A 26,776-nucleotide genomic window follows, 5' to 3' on the forward strand; every position below is an offset into this window, starting at 1 on the left:
AGTGTCAATCAACTCTATAGAAAGGAAAAATTAAAATTAAAATTAAAATGGATAAGCGAGTGAGGGAGTAGGAAGGAGGTAGGAGAGTAGGGTTAGGTTGTATTTACAGAACGTTGATCCAATTGGATCCAATTGTTGGATGAATCTCTTGTGATTTTTTGGAGGTGGTGGGGTGAGTTTGGACGTGGGTGAAATGAATGAATGATGATGGTGGAATGGTTGCAGAGAATGATTGTGAAAAAAAAATGATTATTTCACTATTCCCAAAGAGGTTTTTGTCGTTAAATTAAGATCATACAATGTATCGATCGATCTTGAAACAAAAAGAAATGTACCCTTTGAAGAATTCTTAGATTCTTTATAAATAATGATGCAGGCTTCAAAAAGGTTAACTGTTTGGATCGTTAATGACAAAGAAAGAAAGAAAGAAAGAAAGATATAATCTTTTCCAAAAGATTGAATAAATTCAGTCCAACAACAAATTAAGATTTTAAGCAAATATGGTATTTCCTATTTCTGTTGTTGAAAAAGGTAAAGTTTTGTTAATGGAAGAGTATTAAAAATGGTGGAGCGCCTTCATTCTACCTACCCTTTGTAAGTCTACAATTTCTGCAGAATAGTAATGATACAAATATTATTGGTAGTACAGAGAGATAGAAAGAAAGAAAGAAAGAATGATTTCCTCAAACCAAACATCCTCAAGAGACTCTTGATCGGGAGGATATAGAGGAGAAGAGAGCCCTCCTAACCAAATAAGCCACCTTTTTGTATTTATATTTACATTTATTTTTGTTTTTCTCAATAATGCTGTTCTTTTTTCTCGATAGGGGGTCTATTTTGGGTTTCCCACTTGTTTTTTTTGTAAAATAACTTTAGGTTAGCTCCACGCCATCTCAATGGTGTTGTGTGGGAAAAAGTCCCTAGACTTTTGAGTATCCACAAACCCGCCTTTTTCCATATCATCTAGATTTCAATCGACCAATAATATAATAATATTATTAACTGGTCAGCTATTGACATCAACATTTATTGTTTTGAAATTACTATTTATTATTAACAACTTAATTGTACATAAGGAGTCACCGTGATGATATAAAGAGGTACACAATCGTTGAACGAATAATAACAATCTTATTATAAACAGTTAATTGTTGTCCCTCTTTTCACTAATATTAATAAATGGTTGGAGCTCACTCTGTACAAACATTCGAGCTCAAATGATGATTGTTGATCAACACCATCATGCTAATAATAACTGGGTGTGCTAAAAATTGCTATCCAACAATTAAAATAAAGAACTTGTCATCTTTGCAGATTGCCCAACCGATTAACAAAAAAAAAAAACCTTCACATAAGTGTTTTTCGATCTCTTTTCGATAGATATAATAATCATATAATAATCAATCCTAAAAGGGGGAGAGAAATCTCTACATACTCATATCGGTAAGAATTATTATATTATTCGGTCAGCAGTAGCAACAGAAAATCAAACTACAACACACCTCACTCACTCACCCGTTGTTGTTGTTGGGTGAATTAGTTCGGGTGTATCTATCTATCATTCTAACATGTCATGACTCAATATAGAAGAACGATGAGTTATTATTATCATCATCCAGTAGTAAAGGAGTAGTACTACTACTACTACTACTATTACTTCTCCTTCTTCCTCTTCCTACATAATAAATAATAATAATCGAGACAATCAACTAATTTATCGTTTAATTATTAAAATAGTAGAAACATATCAACTATTTAGTAGCTCTCACTAAGTTGTGTAACATATATAAATTGTAATATTACAGCGAATCTAAACCAGTCTTTGTTGGGTTAGCAGGCATAATAAACACAACAACAACAAACAAAAATAATGAAGTCAGCAAACACCCATTCAGCAGGTTTCGTTAGAGAGGAAACCAAAGATAGTGCAGTTCATTCATATCATAGTGAGGAAAAGGAAGCTCTCGTTGAACATTTAAACTTTGTTTTGAGACAAGACCAATTCTGTAGCAAAAGACTTCCAATCGATCCAAAGTCTGATAGAATATTTACTGATTTAAAAGATGGTACTATTCTTTGGTAAGTAGAGAGAGAGAGAGAGAGAGAGAGAACTAACAAGAAGACGATGAAAAGAAGAGAAGAGTCATATTAACAACAATGTTGATTAATACTATATAAAGTAAATTTATAAACGCAATTAGACCTGGATCAGTAAAAGAATCTCTAGTTAAATTAACAAATGATAAACAAATCAATGTATTCGAGAGGAATGTTAATCTTGACATTTGTTTAAAGGCTGCCAAAGTAATGGGTTGTTCAACTGTTAATATTGGTCCTGTCGATTTTCAAGAGGAAAGAGTTTGTATTCAATTCAAATGGTCGCACAATGATTGATTGATTGATCGATTGAAGATTCTAATTGGAATTTATTTTATTTAGAGACATTTAGTTTTATCTATATTATGGCAATTGGTAAAGATTGATCTATTAAACAAAGTATCTAAATTGGCAATTAGAGTTAAAGGTGAGATATTGGATCTATCAGAGACTGAAAAGGTACAGGATATGTTTGCTGATGAGATTTTGGTGCGTTGGGTTAATCATCATTTGGCAGAGGCAAATCATAGTCAAAGACGACGTATCACAAACTTTTCATCTGATATCAAGGATTGTGAAGCTTATATTATCCTTTTCAACCATCTTGCACCGAGTGCCTGTTCACTAGATCTACTCAATCAATCGAATCTTGGTGATCGTGCCAATCAGTTTTTGGAATCGGTTGAACGTATCGATTGTAGAAAGTTTATCACTGCCGATGATATTGTCAATGGAAATGGTCGTCTCAATATAGCCTTTATTGCTTATGTATTTAACAAGTTTAATCAAGCCGCCGATGAAGCACCTGTTGTCCCAAGTCAGCAGGTGGTGGTCATTCGCAAGGCTGAAGAAAAGCTAGAAGAGATTGATCAAGAGATACATAGCATTGACAATGAAATTAGAGCCTACCAACAACGATCACATCACAAACAAGAAGTGATAGACGAAATTAAAAGACAGATAGAAGAGATAAAGGTAGAGGACAAGGAGATTGAACAACAATTTGAAGAGCGTGTTGAAACATACAAACAAGAACTCTTTGAACAACGTGATCAATACGAATCAACCATTGAGCGATTGGAAAAAGAACTCTTACAACTTGAAGCAGTTGCACCTCCTTCATCTGACGTACTCAAGGAACAATTGGAACAAGAAACAAGAGAGGTTGAAATGCTCAGACAAGAGATTGAAAAAGAAACAACCGACCAATTATCTGTCATGAGAGATCAATCTCTTCAAAGCGAACAAAAATTACAACAAGTTCAACAAGAAGTGGAAAAGGCACAAACAGAGCTCAATCAAGAGCTTGATACATTGAACAAGGAAAAGGAAATAGTTCAACAAAAGATTGATGCTACTGGATACACAGAGACCAAGAAGCAACTAGATGAAGCACGTCAACAAATCAAAAACATAGAGACCAACATCAAAGAACTCAAAGAATCTGAAAAAAACCTCAAGGTTGATTTAAAGGATGCAAAAGAGGATCGTCGTCGCATTGCAGTGGCCAAGCAAAAGATTCAAGCACAATTAGAGACTGCCAAGACTAGCAACGAAAAGGTGATCAAGAGTAGAATAGAAACCGATCGTATCATTGACAGTACAACTAGACAGGTACGAGATCTTAGAGGTGAGGTTGATCGTATTAGAAATGATCGTGTCTATGTTCAACAACAAACAGAGGTTTTAAAGGTGGAAATTGTAGAGGCTGACGAACAGTTGCAGGATATCAAGATTGAAAAGAAAAAGGTAGAGACGAGGAAACAAGAGTTACGAGAAGAATTGTTTGATAAAGAGGTCGAATTGGAAGAGACTATTATTGAAAAGGAAGCTCGTATCAGTGTAAAGAAAAAGGAACATAAAGAGATTCTAGATAAAATGCAACGTGTCTTTGAAAGCGAGAAAAAGGAATTGGTAGAAGAACGTAAAAAGACACAATTGGAATTGGTTCAAGTGGAAACGGAGCAATTGCGTGCCGAATACCAAACAGAAAATGTAAAGAGAGAGGTGGAACTATTGGAAATGAAACATAGATCCTTTCAAAGTGACATTCGTCTACAAATCGCTGAAAAGGAGTTGTACGAACAAGAAGCAGAGAAACTAGGTCGCGAAAACGATAGAACAAACAAATTTTTGCAACAAGAAAAGGCAGCCAACTCTGAACTCGAAGAAAGAAACCAAGTACTCCTCGAAAGGAAATCAAAGACTCGAAAAGAACTACAAAAGCTATCGTCTGAAAATTACAACAAGAGAAAAGAGGCAAGAGAGATTCAACAAAAGAACGAGTCAATGGCCAATGATTTGGACAGCACCCTCGTCATGGCTCAGAGAATCGAATCAGTCATCAAGAATGAGCAGACCGAGTTGACAATTAAAGAGGCCGAGCTCAAAGACGAAAAGAGACGCCTCAAAAAATTGGAAAAAGAGAAAAAGGAGCGCCAAGAAGATGCGATTAAAAAGATTGACGAGAAACATGCTCGTGAATTGGCTAGACTCAAGGTTGGTGTCGAAGGAAAACAAAAGGATCTCATCAAAGTTGGTAATCAAATCGAGGACCTCCAAACAAAGGAAAAGAGATTGGAGGAACGTTTGGCAAGAAATGCAGCTGAAGTGGCTGCAAAGAGCGAGCGTTTGGAACTACTCAACAACGACAATAAAAAGTCAGAGGAAAAGGTAAAACAACTCGAAAACGATCTAACAAAGGCAATGGAAATGTTGGATCGTTCCAAAAAGATAAAAGAGGATTTTAGCAATGAATTTGAATCAACCTCTAGCAAACTAAAGAAACTCAAAGACTCAAAATCAAACTCGCTCAAATTGAAATCAGCTACGGAAAGTGAGAAGAAATCATTGGAAGAACGTTTGGCAAAGGCAAAGAGCCTACTCAATCTTACAAGCAATGAATTAAAAAAGCTAAGTTTGGACTCTGACAAGATCATCAAACAAGAAACTGAAAAATTAAGAACATCATCTCCAAAGAAATCAAGATCATCAAAAAGAGCTGGAGATAAAGAAGATGAAAAGGATAAAGATGATGAAAAGAAAAAGAAAAAGAAAGATAAAGAGGAATTAAAGCAAGTCTTACCAGAAAATCCAAATATCAAAGAACAACAACAAGAACAAGAACAAGATGTAATAATAGTAAAAGAACAAGAAATTAATACAACAACGGAAAGTGGAGATCAAGTAATAGAAGAAAAAGAAGAACAAGATGTGAAAATAGAAGGACCAAATCAAATTATTGAATCAACAAAAGAGGAAGAAAAAGAAGAAGGAGTAGCCCAACAAGAAACTCAAGAAGAAGAAGAAGAGGTCAAAGTAGAGGAAGAAGTAGTCCAACAAGAAACTCAAGAAGAAGAAGAGGAGGTCAAAGAGGTTGCAAAGGACAACAATAATGAACCACCCATTGAGGAGCTTGTTGTTGTTCAACAACCCAAAGAGGAGATATTCATAAATAACATTACAGAGGATATTGAATCAACACCAACACCAGTACAAGACCAACCAGTTGCCATAACTCATTCAAAATCATCTTCACATTCAAATCTTTCGCCACTTGAAATGACAAGACTTAAAAGAGAGGAAAGAGAAAAAGAAAGAGAAACAAAGAGATTGGAATTGGAAAAAATCAAAAGACAGCTTCAGTTGGAAGAAGAGGATGATGGCGCAGGTGCTACCTACTAAACCTTGGAATGCTACCCCCACCCACCCCATTGTATCAAATTGATTAGATTTAACCCCCCCATCATCAAAACACAGGTGTTGTTTAAAATTTAGCACCAAAAAGTATAAATAAAAAATGTAATATATCACAATCATTGGAACTTTTGACATCCCAATCCCATTACCACTCTACTCTTTTTGTTTTTTGAACAGAGTTGATTACTCACTGTATGATGTCTGAATGAAAAATCAGTATTCTCAATGCAATCAGTTGTTGTTTTTTTGGGTAGTGATCAATGAGTAGCATGGCACTCATACAATGGGATACATATCGAAAGAGGTGGTGTATTAGTAATGAGCGGTGGTTAGATTCGATATCAGAATGTAAGTAGTATTTTATGCATTCATTTGGTGGTTGTGGTAGTGTTGTTGTTGTTAATGAAATCAATTTTAATAGTGAGGGTTAACAAAATATTATGATTAAAAAGACTTCTTCTTCTCAGGCTGGATTGATCAATCATACCTGTATTGATTTTAATCAAACTAACATACCACCCACCCCATTTATTGGGAAATACCAATAACGATTGTTGTCATATGATGTTACATTTCATTTTTGTATTCATTGTACACTCACACTCTGACTAGTAATAGCTATCTTTTGGATCAAAGTGTGAATACTACTACTGTGATGATGGGTGCTTTTGGATTGATTCAATCAAAAAAAAAGAATAAATACAAATAAACACATTAAATTTACTCTTCTCCTGCTCTGGTTCCCATTCCAAACCAAACCATCAAATATTAATTCATATCCATTCCATTCCATTCATTTTCATTTTGTGTCTTTTTTGAATATCAATAATAGAAATAATTATTACCAATAATATTATTCAATAATGAAAAAATCTATATTAATTTTAATAGTACAGGTACTATTAATACTGGCAACAGTAAGTTGTTCAGAGTTGGAAAAAGAATTTAGAGGACATGGTGATGATGCATGTGGAGGTTGTCCACGTGGAATGTATTGTGCCGTTGTCAATGGCAGGGGTACTTGTCTTTTCGAACCATCTCCAACCCATGCTCCACAAGATTGTGAATCCGTAACCGATCTCAATAGATGTCCATCTCCACAATGTAAACTCGTCAGTGCTTCTGGATGTTGTGGTCAAAGACGTAAACTCTGTGTCACCAACACTATCATCAATCCACTTATCTTCCCACCTCCATCTCAAACCTGTAACTATAACAGTACCGTTTGTCTCAAGGAAGTTCTCACCAACCAAATCTATGAAATTCCATCAAATTGTCAACCAAAGAAGGGTTGGGAATCTTTTACTCCAAATACTCGTAAGTCTACTAAATAGATTGTATACATTTGTTTCACATTCTAATCTTTTTGTTTTTCTTTTCTTTTTTTTTTTTCTTATAGAAACCTGTGCCTCTTTGAATTGTACTGGTCGTGGATTAGTTTGTGGATACGGTCAAAATACCGAGTGTATTGGTACCAAGTGTTGCACATATGTTCCATTCTGTGTACATGCAAGCAAATTATATCCAGGTCATGGTGGAGGAGGTGTTCATCCACCCCCACCACCACCACCACACGGACCATGTCCAGTGTCACCAAAGGACATGGCAGGACTCCAAATTGTATGCAGAGCATTAGACTGTTCATCTGAAGGAAAGTCATGCATTGGTTTCTTTGACAACAAGTGTCCACAAGGTAGTTGCTGTGGTCCATATGCTCGTTGTGATGTCAAACCAACACGTCCATGGTCAGGTCCACAACTCAAGTTTGTTGTCTCTGAGGAATTTGATTATCCAGAAAAGAAGGTTGAAGAAAAGAAGGTTGAAGAAAAGAAGGTTGAAGAAAAGGAACACAAGCAAAAGAAGAAAGTAGAGACCTCTCATGCCATCGATACCCAAGAGACACAACAAACACAAGATCTATTTGTTGGAGGATCATGTGAATCATTACAAAACCCATGGTCTTGTGGTTCCTATCCACAATGTAGATGGGCTACCATTGAAGGTTGTTGTGGTCATTCACAATCAATGTGTCTAAGTGTCAATGCCTCTCGTTGTCATCCACAATTCCCATTCGGTTCAAATAGACCATTGTGTTACACTGATATCATCGGTAGACAGAATGTAATGCTCGACGATCCATGTGTTACTCTTCCAGCTAGATTCAAGCAATACGATCCATTCATTGGTACTTGTGAATCATTGCGTTGTAACTTGGTAGGTCTTACCTGTGCCATGGCTAAACTCAGTCCATGTCAAGGTAATGCTTGTTGTCATGATGCTGCTCTTTGTGTACCTCGTTCTGCTTTACCACCACGTCCACTTTGGTAAATAAATAAGTAGTAGAGCGTGTGAAAGGTATTGATAGTCATTGCTATGCTTATAATCAACAAACAAACAAACAAAATTAAAGAAATAAAATAAAATATTAAAATATTTGTTTTTTAAATTAACATCCCGATGAACGAATCGATTCTTTTGTGTAAATTGGGGAATGAACTTTTGATCATTGAATATACCTCTCTTTTCTCTCTTTCTTTTTTGATCAAGTAAATTATGTATCTATTTAGGAGAGCAACTACTTTGGGCTCATCTCCTTATTTATCTTCACTATCATCATCTTCTCCATCATCATCAATATCATTTTCTGTTTTAAAGTTTAAATCTGGATTATCGTCTTCATCTTCATCTTTATCTATCAATAACAGAAAAGATATCAATAATAATAATATAAAGTACACTACAACTAGTTGTAATAATAATAAACTTTCATTACTCTACAACAATGATAATAACAAAAATGTAAATAGATTCTTCTTTTCATCAACATCTCTGAGAAGAAGTAATGGTTCAAATGGTTATAGATTAAATAATAATAATAATAATAATAATAATAATAATAATAATAATAATAATAATAATAATAATAATAAACAACAAAGAAATTATAGTAGTAGTAATAATAATAATAATGGATCAACAACATCTACAAGAATAAGATTAACATCAAATTCATATATTCAAATTGGAGCAATGATTACATTTTGTATTGGAGGAATATTATTATTTGTATTTGATTTGGATGGTCGTTTGGTTGATGCCATTTATTGTCAAGAAAGACCAACCCCGTCTGATAGTGAAACTATCATTGTACATACTTCACATGAAATCAAAGAACAATTGGAAGAGTTGGAGGAAAAGGTATCAAACGGTAAAATTATTTGGAGTTTAATTGGAAAAGATATATGGTTGTTGGCATTTGGTGTGATCACTGCCTTTTTATCATCATGGGTTGGAATACAAATACCAAGAGTATTTGGTAGTTTGGTTGATTGTTCAAAAGCTGGAAAAGACCTAACTCAACCGGCTCTGCATGCAGTAGCTGTTCTAGTGGTACAGGCAACACTTAATTTTGTGTACAGTGCTTCTATATCGATCAGTGTGGAAAGGTTCTCGGCAAACTTGAGAACCCTTTTATTTGAATCACTACTCAATCAAGAGATTGCATTCTATGATCAAAATTCCACCGGAGATCTTGTAAATAGACTATCGAGTGATGTGCAATTGGTTCGATCGGCCTTGAAACATTCAGTGTCGATGGGTGTCAAGAGTACTGCTCAAATAGTTGGTGGTGCCATATCACTGTACATGATATCACCACAACTGTCTTTGTCAATGGCAGCGGTCGTACCAACCATGGTTGCCATTGGATCGATCTATGCCAAATGGCTCAAACGTCTCAGTAGAGAGGCACAAGCAGCTCAAGCTAAATCAACTATCGTAGCAGAAGAGGCAATGGGTAATATTAGAACTGTGGTTGCATTTGCTGGCGAGCAAAGAGAGGTTGCAAGATTCACTGCCAAAAGTCAGAGATCACTTGATTTGGCAACAGAGAGTGGTATTCAAATAGGAATATTCCAAGGTGTCAGTGCAATGGCTCTCAATGCAGTCAGTCTACTCGTCTATTGGTACGGTGGATCATTGGTTGCTAGTGGAGATATTACATCTGGCCAGTTGACATCATTTATCATTCACACAATGAGCATGCAAGCATCGTTTGCTCAAATATCAATCCTTTTCACACAGATATCATCTGCCATTGGAGGAATGGATCGTATCTCTGAAATGGTCAACCGAACACCAAAGATTCTTTCAAACATGGGCAAGACACTCGACAAGGTCGATGGAAATGTCAAGTTTTCCAACATTCACTTTAGATATCCAACACGTAAAAATGTACCAGTTCTAAAGGGTTTGTCACTTGATCTCCTTCCAGGACAGGTAGTTGCTTTGGCTGGGCCAAGCGGAGGAGGAAAGAGTACCATTGCAGCGCTACTTGAACGTTTTTATGACACTGAAAGCGGTGATATATTTATTGATGGCGTACCTATTAGAGAATTGTCACCCCGTTGGTTACGTGGCCAAATTGGTATTGTCAACCAAGAACCAGCTCTCTTTGCAACTACCATTGCTGAAAATCTTAGATATGGTTGTCCAGAGGCAACAGATGAGCAGTTGGTGGAAGCTGCCAAGTTGGCAAATGCTCACACCTTTATTAGTTCATTCTCGAACGGATACGATACAATGGTTGGTGAACGTGGTGTACAACTTTCAGGTGGTCAAAAACAACGAATTGCCATTGCAAGAGCCATTCTAAAGAACCCAAAGATCCTCATTTTGGACGAGGCAACATCTGCTTTGGATAGTGAAAGTGAAAAGCTTGTACAAGAAGCACTCCAAAACCTTATGAGAGGTAGAACTACACTAGTCATTGCTCATCGTCTAAGCACTGTTCAAAATGCAGATGCCATTGCTGTCATTTCAAATGGTATTGTCTCTGAATTTGGTAGTCACGATCAATTAATGGCAAAGAAAGGAATGTACTATAAATTGGTTAAAAATCAATTACAAAAGAAAGACTAAATAAAAACTAAACGAGTACTATGATATGAAATAAATTTATTATTATTATTATTATTATTATTATTTGTTTTAGGCACCAATTCTTTTATAAATATTTGATTTAAATCTTTTGAGTGAAAAGTCATCCAAAGGGATTGGTGTATCGATGTCCATGACCAAATCTAAAACAATTTGACCAATGGCAGGTCCAAATTTGAAACCATGTCCAGAACAAGGACTGGCAATAATTATATTACGATGTGATGGATGACGATCAATAATAAAGTGAAAATCAGATGTATTGGTATAATGACATAGTAGTGTTTTGGTATTACTATCTAATTTGTTATTTAATCCTGGCATGTATTTACCAACAAAACCAGATACCATATCTTGGTATTCTTGTGGGTATTCTGGTTTTGGACTATCCATTGAATCTAGTACTGGTCCAGAATGATGATATCCTACCTTGACACCTGGAATATCAATTTGTGGAAGTGAATAATAAATTAAATCCTTTCCTGCATAATTGATTGTAACTGGATTTGAATACATTGTATAGTCTATTGTGGTGGTGGTGGTGGTGGCAGTTGATTGTTTGGGTTGATAATAAAATACCTTTTCCATTGAAATATTGACAGGAATACGTAATCCCAATTGTGAACGTAAAAGTAAGTCATTGATCCATCCACCAGCAGCCAAAACAATCTTTTTAGCTACAAATGTTTTTTGATCAAGAGTCTTTACAGTGACCATATTATCATTTTCAACAGTGATTGTATCTACCTTTGTTTTATCAAACAAAGTTGCACCATATTTTTGAGCCAAAGACCAAAGTGCTCCAACTGCTTTTGATGCAAATACCACTCCACTATCTGGCTGGTAAACAATTAATGTTTCCTTATCAAATTTATATTGTGGGAATCTCTTGTTTGCTTCTTTATATCCTAAAATACTATAACTTATTTTATTCTATAAAAAAATTAAAAAAAATAATTAATAAATAAAATATTAATATTAATATTAATATTAATATTTCAAACATACATTATCATAGGCAATTAATAATTGTCTAAGTGCTTCTTCATCGAATGCACCAAAATCAAGACCACCAGTGATATGTATTAATTTTTGTTTTGATTCCTTTTCTACTTGTGCCCACAATGGATAGGCAATCTTTGATAATTTTACATATATATCCTCTGGATATGAGTATCTGATAATTCTACCATCTCCATGTGAACTGGCAATTAATTAATTATAATAATAATAATAAATAAAAGAATAAAAAAAAAAAGGTTAAGATATTTATAAATAAAATTTTGAATCGAATCATCATCCATCATATGATTGTCGATCTCTATCTATCTATCTATGTAGATGAATACCAACCTTCCATTAGAATGCATCTTCTCGAATTGTTCAAGTAATAATACTTTTAAACCACTCTTTGCCAAGAGATAGGCAGAAGAAGTACCTGTAATACCTCCACCTACAACAATGACATCATAGGTTTCATCTTCCTCTTCACCATGATGATCTTGTTGCGATGTATCTTTATTCTTTTTTTTCTTTTTCTGTTGTTCTTCGAAATCTTGATTGATGGCAGACTCTTGTTGTGATGTTTCAATATGTGACTTTAACGATTTCAATCTTCTAATTATACTTCCTGTATGATACATATTGTGTGTGTTTGTGATTTATCTACTAGTAGATTATCGTCGTCGATATTTTTGTATACAAATAAAATATAAATAAGATACAGATACAGATACAGATAGATACAGATATATAGGTACGATTTACAACTGTAAAGTTTAAACAGCCAGCCCCTTCAACCACCATCACATCATCGCCACTAAAGAAGATCTTTTGGTGAAAACTAACATGGGGTAAATTGAATTTTGAGGTTTTTTAACTAAAACGAAGTCACCTGATGATTAGTATTTCTCTTGATTATTCTATTCATTCTCTCTTCTTGCTTCTCGATTCTTCTTTTTGATTGACGAGGACGATATATCCGTCAACCGATAAAATGTCTTCCTATCGTATGTGTTGAAGACCCATCATCAAGTCTAAGACTTACTCTACTACATCATATAACATATACTTACTACTTTTGTTTAATCATCATCGATCATAGATGGAGAAAGATTTATATATGCAGATAAATACTTGTTAGAGAGAACACATCAAGTAAAAGCATTATTACAACAAATAGAACAAAAGAAATCAAATGCAAGAGCATTTCAATCACTACCAAGACACTTGAGAAGAAGAACAATGAGTACGAATGCCTATCGTGTACCACTACACATTAGACAACGTGCTAGAAGTGAAATGGAAAAGTCGGCAAAGGGTGGACCATCAGAGTCGGGTTCGTTTATTCGTGCTAAAAAGGTGGTACATCGAAAAGCAAAGAGAAGACCTCCTTACATTCAAAAAGACTTTGTTCGAAGACAACGTGTCAACAAATGGTTGGAAACTCATATTTGGCATGCAAAGAGAATGTTTATGACAAATATATGGCGTTATAGATTGGCTGTCAAACCAACTGCAAAGGGTAGACGTTCGGTTATTCGTGCATCAAATTCATTGTCTACTGTTTGTGATAGATCCTATATGGTTTGTCTAGAGATTACTGGCTCGGAATCTTCAATCGCTGCATTATTCAAGACAATGACTCCACCCGATTCTCTATCAGTCAATAGTCGTACCTATATCAATGGTGATCGTGAAGGTTCAATCGATTTATATTATCCAAATCGTTATCCATTTCATTTTATTTGTCCATCACAATTTCATTGGAAACCATCAACAACAAACGAAAAAGAACAAGTAGAAGAAAACGAATCAAGACAACTTTGGTTATGGATTCATCCATCTTCAATTCTTGATATTCAATCCATTTTACAAAATCAATCAAAAGAACATAAAAGTAAGTAGAAATCAACAAAAAAAAATGAAATCATTATAATCATCCAGTTTAATAACCTATTTTTGTTTTTCCTATTAGTTTCAATTAAATCATTACAAGATAAATTACAAAGATTCGAATTAACAGGAGCTAAATGTAATAGTGCTTTACATTCAGTACTTGTACCAATCGATATTGATGGAAATAATAATAATAATAATAATTCAATGAAAGGAGCACATTCTCTTTGGAATTCTTTAAAACAATTACGATCAACAGCCACCCTTCCAACTAGTGTCATTTTAGGATTGACTGTATTGGATCCACGTTTGGTTTGCCATGTACCTGAATCTATTGCTCAATGTGTAGATTCGGTTGCTAAACCACCATTGTCAAAGGAGGAACAACAAAAAGCAACAATAACACAACAGGAAATCAATAGATTGATTGTTAATTGGTCATCTCAAAAAGTTTCCTATTCTCCCATTTATGAAGAGTCTAAAAGATTGGAAATGTCAAAAAATATTGAAAAGGTTTCAAGTGTTTATCAAAGAAGAAAAAATGTATGTTAAAAAGAAAAGTAGAAAAAGAGGAAAAAGAACTAATATTTTATTTATTTATTTATTTTCTTTATTTAGCCATTCGCCATTAAAAATAATACAAATAATTATTCAACTCCATCAATTTTATTAATTCAAAGGGATGGTGGATTGTCTAGAGGATATGGTAGTGGATTTGATATTATTATTCCAGAAGGATGGGGACAAGCATTTTGGTTGTCATTGGTGTATAGTGGGTCGTGGGCAATAGGATTACAAAATAGAGATGAAATGTTACTCGAACAAGGCATACCATCCTATCCTAGAGACTATCCAGATTCAAATGCCTACAAGGAATATCATCAAGCAATCGAAAATGATAAATTGGAGAAATACAAGAGAACTCCAAGTGGAAAAAGACCAAACTATATTCACAACCAAGTTTATTTCCCATTTAATCCAAATTGGAATTGGATTTTAGATTTGGATAATCAAGACAATGAATCATTCTATCAACAACTTAATAATGATAAAGATGAAGAGGTATTGATTAAAAAAGAAAAGTTACAACAACAAGAAACAAGTGTTACTTTGGAAAATCAAAAGAAAAAGACAAAGCTTACAAAAACAGATACAACTCCAAAAAAGGCAGAGGAAGAAGAATTTATCAAACATACCATCAACAAGGCATCACCATATTTTGTATATAGAGGTAAATCTGCATTATCAATATTAAATCTTAAACTTCCATCAATTATGAAAAGTATGTAATATTAAAACCAAGGATAAACAATAATAATTAACCACATTATCTTTCTCTATAGATTATGATTCTAAAATTAAAAAAGATTTATATAAAAGAGGATTGGTGAGAGTGTCAGTCAAGATGTTGTATGGAGGACGTCCAGTAATGAATTCAGTCATTTATGCACCAAATCAAAAAGATTTAGAGTATCAAAAGAAATGTGAATTCTTTAGACATTCTCCATCGCCACCTTTGGAATACAAAGATGCCAATGATATACCATCAAATGAAATTGAACTCAAGGAAAATAGTACTAGAACACCAATTGGATATATTGTATCGGGTGACCAATCACTGATTAGAGGTGTTGGACAAGGTATTGGTTATTGTTCTGCATATAGTTTTATCAGACTAGAAAAGAATGCCATCAATGTAAATCTATCACCAATCGGTTTTGCATTTGTCCAAATACCAACATCATCTACATTGTATCCTGTCATTTTAACTATTCAACCATAATATGAATATTCCCAATAAATAATAATAATAATAGGATTAAATCAATCACCAATATATCCATGTTTGTTGTTGTGTTTTAAAATTATTATTATTATGACCTCTTGTTTATTATCCCATGTTTGTTGTTTTCGCGCTATATTACTCGTTGTTACTATTAATTGTTTTTGCTATTATCTGAGTGGAACTCTGTACTTGTTAGCAATAACACGTCTGAGATGATAATTGAATGGTGATGTACGATGTGGTTGTTTCTTTGATTGTAATTTGAGAAAGTATGTTAATAAAAAGATAATCACCTCTGCATTGTTCTATTATATCTATTTCGTTGATTGCTCTCATCCACCAATCACCCTAATCTATCTCCTCTCCCTGTTTCTCTCTGTTTATTCTCTCTCCTATACATACAAGTTCCTTTACACATCTTTCAGTAGCCTTCATTTCATCGGTACACTTTGAGATATCAAAGTTATTAGCAGATAGACAAACACCGTATTCAGTCATGATGTCACCACAATGTCTTGGTTCTCTCTTTACGACGATAGTCTTGTTCTTGAAACGTGGAGATAACTTGAATGGGTTATCATCACGATCTTGTGTTTCAAATCTAACCATTCTCTTTAAAACTACTATATATAATACGAGTATTACTTCTTCTTATTGAGTAGAATCTGACAGCTCTGTTCAATGATCAGACAGTGACGAAAAAAACGACCCATTGATGATTTTTTTTTTTTATTTTTTTTATTTTCCAGAGACAGTATCAATAATAAGATCTTGACCTTAGATCATAAGGATCAGTAACATCCTTTTCACCTCTCCAAAATCTTTCCTTATAACTGGCACGATAACTATCATCTGAAGAGTAAGGTGAATTACTTTGTGGTATGGCTTGTTGTTGTAGTTGACTTTGAATTTGTTCCAATTGTGCATCTTCCATCATTGTACCACTCTGAGCAGCAGCAGCTCCATAAACATATTTAGATCTACTCCAACTTCTTCTCAACGGATGTCCAGACTCATATTTAACTATTTCTCTTTCAAGATAATGTCTTTGTTGTTTGATGGCAGACTTTCCTTTCTTTCCTCTTATTTTACTCACAATTCCTGCTCTTTTTGATCTTGTTTTCTTTTTTCCTTTGTTATTTTTAATTGGTTTGTTGATGCTTGGAATATCCAATTTTTTAAAAGATGTTGATGTTGATGTTGTGATGGATGATCCAGATACGGATGATACGGATGATTGATGATCCTTTAACATATTTCTTTGGGTATTTGACCATTTAACCATTGAATCATATAGATTTTGATTCATTGTAAATGGCTCCTTATGGAATTGATGATCACTATCACTATAATATATTACATCATGTATTATATTATTTGTATTATTATTAACAATGTTATTATTATTATTATTATTATTTTGTTGTTGTTGTTGTTGTTGTTGTTGGTAATTATTTAATACATGAGATGGTATTGAAATGACCGATGATCTTTTAGATCCATTATCACATTGATAGAAATAGGATGGAGAAAATAATACCAATGGAGTTGGGTAAATCTTATTGTCAAGTAGATTATTTTTGGAATGTTGGTGTTGATGTTGAACGTCCTTTGATAGAACAGTTTGATAGAATTGATTAAACTTTGAATCTATTACATTGGACAAGTAGTTACTATCATGATAGTATCTATAATAGTATCCACTTTCATCATCTTCTCCACCACCAATATTTGGATTGAATTCACCATCAATGACACTATTATCATCATCACTATCTAGTAGAATAGGTGATCTGACTATATAAGCAGGACTGTTACTATTACTAATAGTTGACTGTAAGTGTTGTTGTAGTACATGTACATCTTTGTGTAGTACTTGTACATTGGTATGAAATTTACATTCCAACAATCTATTGTATCTTGATTTAATTGAATTTAATAATAAATGTGGTTCTCCCATTGTTGTTGTCTCTATCAATATATCTATCTATCTATGTATGATATAATATAGTAATAATTATGAACCATCATGTTGTGGTGTGTATGAACAAACTTTTGTTGTTAATATTAATAATTGTTTGTGTTAATTTTTTTGTCAAGAATGAACATGACTTGAAGTGTCATTATCAATGTCTTGTTCATTTATCGTTTTTGTTTATTATTCTAATTTAATCACTTTCCTTTTATTATCAACATTATCATCATCATCAGCTTGTTGTTGTCTTGATCATCATCATCATCATTATTATTAGATAGAACAAAAGAGGTAGACGATAAACAGAAAGAAAGATAAATTAGAAAATGAACGCACCAGATAGATTTGAACTCTTTGTTCTTCCCGATGATGCAAAGAAGTATGTAGTAAAAGAGAGAAGAGCGATAGAGATAGATAGATAGATTAGATAGCATTGTAACAAGAAAGATAGTAGATCGGAAACAATATGAAAGAGTATAATATACTCATCACCTTTTATTTAATCAATCAAAGGATCTCTATGACCAAAGATACAAAGATCCCAAATGCATGTATGTTTACAATCTTAAAAGAGGATCATACACTTGGTAACTTGATTAGAATGCAATTGGTTGGTGACCCAGATGTAAAGTTTGCAGGCTATAGAATGCCACATCCATTGGAACACAATATCACCATCAAGATTCAAACATTCCCACAATCTACACCTATTCAAGCTTTAGAAGGCAGTATACATTGTCTTATCGATGAATTTCAAAAGCTTGAAATTGGTTTCATCAATCAAATGAACAAAAAGAAGAGTACTACCGATACTTATATGTAAATAATAATAACAAAAATAATAATAACGCATCACCTTTATTAATTAAATCAACGATGATAACAACAACAACAACAACAATAATCACAACTACTACCCCAATCGAAATAGATAGAAAGAATAGAATATACTATATACTATACTATATAGTCATGTGAAAAATGGGAATCACATACATGAACCAATCAACCTTAACCAACCAACCACAACCAAACAATCAGATCGATCGAATCACTATTTATTGTTTAAATCAATAAAAGTTAACTTTATAATATTTAAAACAAACAAACAAACATGTTACAGCTAAACTAGTTAGTTTATTAAAGTTTTATAGGACGGACAACACCGAAACGAGGAAGGAGTTTTTACATCATCACTACGAGAGTGGACCTCTGCAATCGATCATAGTTTTGTGTGTGTAATTAAGGATATAGATACAAGAGAATAGATAATTGAAGGAAGAATTATAAGATGTTGCGGTCATCATCAACGTCGTCGTCTTATCTTTTGATCAATAGTCTAAAATACACCACCAATAGATCAACAACATCATCAATTTTGACAACACTTATTGGTGGTCAGCAACAACAACAGGCATCACTATCATTAATAACAAGACAATATATAACAACTACAGACATTAGATCATCACCTTCTAAATCTTCTTCTTCATCATCATCACCTACCAGTACTACTACTACCACCACAAGCACAACATCTAAACCACCAAAACAGCAACACAAATCAAGAGGAGGAGAAAAAAAGGGAGAAAGAGGAAGACCTAAAACCAAAGTATCACAAGATGATCTAAAGAGTCTCCTAAGGGGACACCAAGAAAAAGTAAAGGAAAAGAATAAAGAGAAAAAGAAAAAGGATAGTACTACAAAACAACAACAACAACGATCATCATCGTCATCATCATCCAACAATATGAAAACACCCGACAACATTGGATACCACCTCGATTTTCAAATGACCAGTAGAATTGGATTGAATATGAAGAGAGACGCAAGTAATCTTAAAGATCAAAGTCATCTATCTGGTAATCTTGGTTATGATATAAAGATACCTACCGATTTGGTATCTAGAAAGATTATAAAGGATAGAGAGATTTCTGAACAATTATATCAATCTTTAAATAACAAAAAGTCTCATCATCAACAACAACCATTACCTCAACTACAATCACATCAACAACAACAACAACAACAACAACAACCTTCTCAACAATCTCAACCACCACCACCACCACCACCACCACCACTTTCAATGGATGAATCAAGTTCAATTGAAGTAATGGAATCATTATATGATTTAGTACCACACAATTCTATACCACATTTGGGAACGGTTGGATTCATTGGAACACAGGGATCTGATAAAAGTTCGATTATAGAATCTCTATTGGGTGTGAGGCTTTACGAAAAGAATAATCTCAATAGAAATATTGCTGTATCGTGTATTAGAACTAGAGGTGATGTCTACTTTGAAGTGATCGAAGGTGGTTGGAGAAACTCTGGAAAGCTGTACGACATTGAACAAGTACGAAAAAAGGTAGCTGAAATTAATACATCTAAATCCCTTAGCAATAGAGATCTAGTGTCTGTCATCCCTATTGAAATAGTATACGCTGCACCTCATCTACACAATATTAAATTGGTCGATTTTGTTCCTCATTCTCTCGACACTCACCAAAGAGATATCTTGTCAAAGGTAAACTCTAGTGTCACAAACTATCTCTTTCAAACTGATCCAATCAAACGAACGATTGTATTTTGCACAGAATCATTTAGAGGACCTCTCGACTCTGACTATCAGTCTGTACATGTAGTAGATCATCTCTACTCTAATACTATTGGGGTCTTGACAAAGATGGATAAACTATTGTTTGACGATAGTGATACAAATAGTAATATATTGGATGAAGCTGCCTCTATGATTCAAAACAAAAAATATCATTTTAATAGTGGATGGGTTGGATTTTGTTCAAATTCTGATCATCAACAACCACCACCACCACCACAACAGGACTCTAGTGGTGAAAAGGAAACAAGATTCCCATTACAATATTCAACTACCGATAGTTTTAAATTCAATCTTGAAAAGATTGAACAATACAACAAAGAAATTAAAGAATCAATCGAGATTCAACATAGTTTAAAGATTGAAAAGGTCGGACCTAATTCAATCTGGAACAAAATTTTATATGTATGCAAAATCAATCAACCAAGATAAATCATATGATCATATGACCAAATCAACTGACAATTATTGTTTTATTTATTTATTTATTGTTTAGTTATATATATTTAGAAATAGAAACGAAATTAATTCATTGGTTCAAAATAGTTTAAAATATTTACAAATGAAATCAACTGTAATGACATCAATGGCCAATGTTTTATCAAAATGGGAAAAGAGAGAAAAAAGTGCACATTTTAAATTATTAACTCATCCCTCTTCACAAGAATCAATTTTAATGTAAATATAAAAAAAAGAAAACCATCCAGCCACGTTAATAATAATTATATATCTTTATTATTCTCTTTTTTTAGGAATTTATTTATTAAAAAAATATTGAACATGAAATTAGTAAAATATTTGATGAAACATTGATTGAAGCTTTCAAATTGGAAGAAAAGGATATTCATGGACATCATTTATTGCCAAATGTCAAACGATATTCGGAAACAAAATTCACTGAAAAGTATAAACAACTTCAAGATTATCTTGGACACCCAGTTCCAATCAAAAAGTCTGATGCCATTGTATCACCCATCAATTATAATCACTATGTAACAGAGTGGACTAGATTTTTAGGCTCTCCTGAACTTTCCCAAACATCTCTGGCCGATCATCTGAGACACCATCTTGAAGACTTGAAACAACATTGCAAACTTTATCCAGATGCAATTCAACCACCTGCTCCCAAACAACATAATACATCCTCCTCTTCTTCTTCCTCTACTACAACTCACCAACAATTATCTAAACAACAAGTAGAATTTGAAAATTGGAATGCATCTTATCGAAAGACTGTCAGTAAACTATTAAAACAATCATTTGAACTAAAGATCCCAACCATCATCAACTCTAGTATCATGCAATTGACAGCCCATCTTCAACCAATCGAACGATTCTACCTCATGAAGACAGGAGAAGCTATCACCAAAAGTTTGGACACTAATATATTTAAGCATCAAATCTACAAGGAACAAACACCCTCCCTTTCATATGAAGAGTTTAGAAGTGTATTACACTACTATTACCCATTACAGCCATCGACCACTCATAATCCCTCACCAAACCCTTCATCGATCATGCCAACATCATCTGCCGATCTTCCAAAGGTTATTTTATCTCCATTCTCTGTTGAATGGACTCAAGTTTATTTAAGAGGTGTATCAATTAAAATTGCAAATGATATTGTTAAATGTGCATTACATAATGTTTGTATCACGTGATATTTGAAAGAAAAAAAAATGCCCAATCGATCCTAACAAAATTTTCTTTTATATTTATAGATTATTATACCAACCATTTTACAAACCAATCAATCAATATTTCTTCATGAAATGGAACCAATAGATTCACTAAAATCAAGTCTTTCAGAGTAAGTTGTACAAGCTAAAATATTATAGGTCACATTTATTTAAATTTCTTTTTTTTCGTCATTATGATAGATTGGAAAAAGAAATTTTACCAAAAGAAGCATCAGCTTTAAAGATTGGATCACTATGCAATTTACAAATATCAACATCATCCTTACAATCAAATATAAACGGAGCATTAAATTTAATAAATGACCTTGAAGACAAATCTCGTAGTAATTAAACTAAACTACCCGACCTATTTTCCCAAACCAAAAGACGTGACTTTGCTTAAATGAGTATTTGTTTGATTTGGTGATCTTCTTCTTTGTTTTTTCTTCTTTAAAATCAACATTCTCTTTTTAGTATCAACTTTTTCCAGAGAGTGGGGGGCAAAAGGGGTTTGTGATATTTTCGAAAGAGCACATGCTTATTTTATATAAAATGTAGTGAGGGACCTCATCTTCTTCAAAAATACACAACAACACGTGATAAAGAGCTCGTCGGGATGTTGTGCCTTTCTACTCGTGTTAACTCACATGATTCTGCGAGTTTGCTGTTTGCTATAAACATTTTTTCGAATTTTAATTACATTTTTTGCTTTGTTCAAGTCGAAACCTATAAAAAGATCAATTTGGGCGAGACACTGTTCATTCATCACAACCTTTCTCCTCTCTTCTATAACCATTTCCTTTTTTTCTTTTCCTTTCTTTTATTCTTCTTCATCTTCAGGCATACATACAATACCCATACCCATACCCATACCCATACCCATACCCAATACATATCTCAGAGTTAGAACCAATATTACCCATTCCATTTGGTAAGTGACCGTCATCAGCTGACCCTTTGTCTCTCCACTTGCCTTTGTGTGTCTTCCTATATTACTTGCTTGTATTACTGCCACGCCGCTGTGCCATGACAAAGGGGGTGGTCACCACTATCCATTGGTTGATCGATCCCCCAAGTCAAACACAGTCGTCATCTGACAGGATCTATTTCATCACCCCTCAGCAGCAATCACCACATTTCATTCATTCATCTGAGATTATAATCGGAACAAAGGGCGCACCTTGTAGAGAGGCCATCTTGTGAAGGGGATCGGAAATAATAAAAGGCGAAGGCTGCTAGAGACCAAATAAGTGTCCCCTATTCTTTTAGCTTCCACTATTTCTTGTTTTCATTGTCTCGAGAGTGGCGGACAGCAGATACCTGAGGTCAGGTGTAGGTGTGTGGTCAAGTGATGCTTATCATCTGATCAATATTGTTTTTACGGACCCAATATGGACCACTTTTAAAAGCATATTGTGAACTACCCACCCAGCTGCAACATTCCAAACACTTTCAGACAATGATTCAAGAGAGGGATCATCGGTGTTTACGAGAGTTTTCTTTTGGCATATATGTTATAAACACAATCACCTGATGTTTGATTCATCCATCACCTGATCAGTGGTCGAAAGGATTCTCTCGGCGCCGTTTGATAACCACCATAGTGTCTCGGCTAAAAGAATGGACTAACCCCAATCCAGTAGGCATTTGCTACTGTTGCTCATGGAAATGAGCGAGTGTAATGTTGGCAGCATTCTCTCTTTTATTCCTTTTTTTATTTCCGGTCCCTTTTTGATTTGGATTCATATAATAAACCATGTAGGTGATGACTTTTTGTATCTGTATTATTCTCTCATTCTGTCCTTTGTTTATCAGTTCTGTTGTCTGTTTCAATTGTCCACATGATATTTTTTGAGTGACTATTACTGTGGTTTGGTGAGAGGCTCTCCCCCAGCCCCAACAAAAAACAAACTCATCTTTATTTTTGAATAAATGAGAACCGGAAAATATGGCATTGGGTCAAAAGAAAGATATATTTGCCCCAGAAACGATTGGGGACGGTTTGTGGGTTGGGAGAGGCTCATCTTCAGCTACAATCAACCATATGATTTGGGTTATTACCCAATTAATTGACCATCTTTTCATCTTCTGTCTTTTACCACCACCATCAATCAACCCTTCAACAATCTTATTCCACTCCACCAACATAATTTATTAATATATAGAATATCTATTCTATTGTATCTCTTCTTTTATCTCTTTCTTTTTTTATATTTTCAGCAGATAGTTTTCTTATCTGGCCATTTCATACCTACTACTTTCTCTTCCATCCAGTCAACTGTTCCTCACCCGATATACATCTCAGAGTTCGCCGAATACCCCTTCTTATTGACCTGACCACTGACCTTTATTATTAAAGCGTAAGTATCCGACCTCCAATCACACCCACCTTTGCCTTTTCTCCATTCAACCAACAAACATCAAATTTTTTGGTCGATTTTATTGTTGATCGCCAAAACGAGTTTTTTTTTTTTTCCATTTCCTCTTTTGATAGTTCAAAGTTTTTTAAATCTTTGTGATAAATGGAAATTGGATTTATCCCCAATATCCACAATGACAATTTTGATTGTGTTGTTTGTGAATATTGTATGTATAGGCTCTTAGACCTACCTACCCATCTACCTTTCAATACCACCGATCGGTTTCGTTTTTTTTATTTTTTTCATTTGGCCCTTTATTCGTTTTGGTATCATGTGATTATGGGGTTTGTAGATTCGTTTCAACCAATTGTTGTTGGGAAAGGGGTATCCCCTATCATCTTTGCAAAAAGGAAGGAAAGGGTTAGCAAAGAGAGAGAGAGAAGAAAGTTCATACACAGCGCTCTTGTAATGTTTTTCAACGTTGTCATTCTAATAATATCTTTCGAAATATTTTATTCCTCTCCTCCATCACATGATTAGGAGGGTGTCTTATATTCAAGATAAACCACCACCCACCAAAGTATTATTAATTATTGTACGACGCGGGTGGGTTCCTTCACAATCCAATCCATCACTATTCATAACATAAATGTAAGACATGTCATCATCATCATCAGACCATCATAGTACATATAGATTCTTTTTACCCAGTCTCTATAGATTCAGATATGGAGATTTTTAGAGTAGGGTCTCTTCCGTGTCGTGGTCTGTGTTACTGTTTGTGTCTTTTATCATAATAGGAAACCTTTTCCTTTCCTTGTTCGTTTGTCCTTATAACCGTACGTTGTATCTATGAAAGACAAGGTATCACAACACCATCACCAACACCAACAATCAGCAGGACAACCATTCATTCATCCACAGTTGTTGTTGGATTACGATCTCCAATTTGCCAATATAGAGACGTGACAAAGTCGGATATTTCATAGCGACCAAGATCCCCATCTTTGAATTGTTGTTTTGCGCGCTCTGATCTGTCGTGCCAAAGGCTTTTTTTGTCAAAGCATCGTGTGGGGTGCGTCTCTCTGTGGGCAGAAATCCAGTCGATTTTTTTTAATTTGTGAACAGCTCACATTTCACGCATTATGTTAATTAATTACCATGCAGCGTGTCGTCGTAGAACTGCCTCTTTCGTTACAATCGTCTGATGTCTGTCTCTTTATAGAGACACAGTTGATCACTGAGCGTGCGCCGATGATCTTGTTTTTTTGAAATCGTTGTTGATGAAAAAGCACAAGCACAACAAACACTAGTTTTAGAATAATTAATTTCTTCCTTAGGCTGTTAGGGGTGACCACACACACCTTTTTGTAGCTCTCCTCTTCATCATCATCGTCCTCCTCTCCTCTTCACACTTTCAAGATAATATCTATCATCACAAGAGAGGAGGGCAACAACAATTTAATTTTAATTTATTAATTTTAAATACTGCAAACATGTTTTAAATATCTTTGTTTTTTTGTTGACAGAGTAGTTTTTGCCAATTGTAATTGTGTTGTTCATCAATCATCATCATCATCATCATCATCATCATCATCATCATCATCATCATCATCATCATCAAACTATTGTCCAATTATTATAATTCTATACTATATATCTATTATATATATAATACTCTTCTTACTACAAGATAAACTATATCATTGTCATCATCTTCACCATCATCTGATACCATTCATATATATATATTACAATACCAGTCCAAGTCCAGTCGTCACATTCATTCTTTCATTCATTCACCAGCAGCACAGCAATCTAGATTACAATACAACATTATACATACATCAATTATCTTTCTTTCTTTTTAGTTTATAATCCATTTTTATACTATATTTATAATTTGTTGTCATTGTAGTCATTGTTTAGGCGCCTTTTTTTTTTTTTCCATTTATACTTATTCTGACACACCCCATTTATATATTTATCTTCCCTCCTCTGGTCATAGCCATCACCTGCAGCATTAGCAGCAGCAGTAGTAGTAGAGTATCATCATCATCTGTCAGATTGATTGATTGTTGATCAAACAACATCTTTTGTTTTTTTGCCTCCTCTTTTTTCAACTTCTTGTTTTATTGTTTCTGACAACACCTTTGCTCTAAAATAACACTGTTGTGATAACATACATACATACATACATACATACACACATACATCTATATTTATTTATTTATTATTTATTTATTCACCCACCAACACCTGTCTCTGTAGCTGTAACTCTCACTTCACTACCATTTCACATTAATCACCTGCTGTATCATAATAATTTCCCGCCTTGATTTTTTAACCCACCTCATAATACATTGTACTTTATAATAATCTCAACAACACGAAACAATCATATTCAACTTTTACCTTTTTTATTATTATTATTATTAATTCAATCAACAAACAACAAGTAGTAGTAGAATAATAATTCAAGTACCGAACACAAGTTTCCAGACAAAAGAAAAAAAAGTTATCCAAGCCACTGTCCATACCATACTAGTCCAAAGTCAAAGTCGTCTTCCAAGTGTGTCTGTCCAAATCCATCATCATATGACCGAGACCATCAATGATTTGTCCGCGCAAAAAGGTTCGATTGTCCAGCACTGCCAACAAGTAAAAGACACAAAGTCTATAGAGCTCCCACCAGCTCCAGGAATATAGAGAGATAGAGAT

The 26,776-nt window shown here is 34.1% G+C and overlaps 8 protein-coding genes across 8 annotated transcripts; 5 read left to right on the top strand and 3 right to left on the bottom strand.

The window, feature by feature from the left end:
- Positions 1-1,870: 1,870 nt before the first annotated feature.
- On the top strand, positions 1,871-5,781 carry frpA (actin binding protein; the record flags this gene model as incomplete). Its single annotated transcript, XM_004356824.1, has 3 exons — positions 1,871-2,079; positions 2,181-2,358; positions 2,440-5,781. 3 exons carry the CDS (start codon positions 1,871-1,873, stop codon positions 5,779-5,781), a joined length of 3,729 nt encoding a protein of 1,242 aa, XP_004356877.1.
- Positions 5,782-6,065: 284 nt separating this feature from the next.
- On the top strand, positions 6,066-10,716 carry abcB4 (ABC transporter B family protein; the record flags this gene model as incomplete). Its single annotated transcript, XM_004356825.1, has 4 exons — positions 6,066-6,144; positions 6,688-7,113; positions 7,196-8,120; positions 8,364-10,716. The coding sequence occupies 4 exons, from the start codon at positions 6,066-6,068 to the stop codon at positions 10,714-10,716; spliced, it is 3,783 nt and encodes a 1,260-aa protein (XP_004356878.1).
- A 69-nt stretch (positions 10,717-10,785) lies between these two features.
- On the bottom strand, positions 10,786-12,377 carry DFA_06653 (uncharacterized protein; the record flags this gene model as incomplete). Its single annotated transcript, XM_004356826.1, has 3 exons — positions 10,786-11,667; positions 11,743-11,938; positions 12,088-12,377. The coding sequence occupies 3 exons, from the start codon at positions 12,375-12,377 to the stop codon at positions 10,786-10,788; spliced, it is 1,368 nt and encodes a 455-aa protein (XP_004356879.1).
- A 353-nt stretch (positions 12,378-12,730) lies between these two features.
- pop1 (RNase P protein subunit) lies at positions 12,731-15,415 on the top strand (the record flags this gene model as incomplete). Its single annotated transcript, XM_004356827.1, has 5 exons — positions 12,731-12,743; positions 12,863-13,633; positions 13,712-14,175; positions 14,251-14,914; positions 14,976-15,415. The coding sequence occupies 5 exons, from the start codon at positions 12,731-12,733 to the stop codon at positions 15,413-15,415; spliced, it is 2,352 nt and encodes a 783-aa protein (XP_004356880.1).
- A 170-nt stretch (positions 15,416-15,585) lies between these two features.
- On the bottom strand, positions 15,586-16,027 carry DFA_06655 (putative mitochondrial protein; the record flags this gene model as incomplete). The annotated part of the gene is made up of 2 exons (XM_004356828.1): positions 15,586-15,723; positions 15,821-16,027. 2 exons carry the CDS (start codon positions 16,025-16,027, stop codon positions 15,586-15,588), a joined length of 345 nt encoding a protein of 114 aa, XP_004356881.1.
- A 148-nt stretch (positions 16,028-16,175) lies between these two features.
- DFA_06656 (uncharacterized protein) lies at positions 16,176-17,378 on the bottom strand (the record flags this gene model as incomplete). Its single annotated transcript, XM_004356829.1, has 1 exon — positions 16,176-17,378. One exon carries the CDS (start codon positions 17,376-17,378, stop codon positions 16,176-16,178), a length of 1,203 nt encoding a protein of 400 aa, XP_004356882.1.
- A 341-nt stretch (positions 17,379-17,719) lies between these two features.
- Positions 17,720-22,047, top strand: DFA_06657 (RNA polymerase II core subunit; the record flags this gene model as incomplete). Its single annotated transcript, XM_004356830.1, has 7 exons — positions 17,720-17,772; positions 17,907-18,212; positions 18,672-20,421; positions 20,513-20,694; positions 20,807-21,662; positions 21,738-21,826; positions 21,897-22,047. The coding sequence occupies 7 exons, from the start codon at positions 17,720-17,722 to the stop codon at positions 22,045-22,047; spliced, it is 3,387 nt and encodes a 1,128-aa protein (XP_004356883.1).
- A 1,596-nt stretch (positions 22,048-23,643) lies between these two features.
- On the top strand, positions 23,644-26,764 carry DFA_06658 (uncharacterized protein; the record flags this gene model as incomplete). The annotated part of the gene is made up of 6 exons (XM_004356831.1): positions 23,644-23,695; positions 24,190-24,281; positions 24,803-24,832; positions 25,223-25,317; positions 25,585-25,925; positions 26,538-26,764. 6 exons carry the CDS (start codon positions 23,644-23,646, stop codon positions 26,762-26,764), a joined length of 837 nt encoding a protein of 278 aa, XP_004356884.1.
- Between the last annotated feature and the right edge of the window lie 12 nt (positions 26,765-26,776).

The sequence above is a fragment of the Cavenderia fasciculata genome (assembly GCF_000203815.1).
Source record: "Cavenderia fasciculata unplaced genomic scaffold Scf_EJPB12P01AWP9W-5, whole genome shotgun sequence".
NCBI classification, from domain to species: Eukaryota; Evosea; class Eumycetozoa; order Acytosteliales; family Cavenderiaceae; genus Cavenderia; species Cavenderia fasciculata.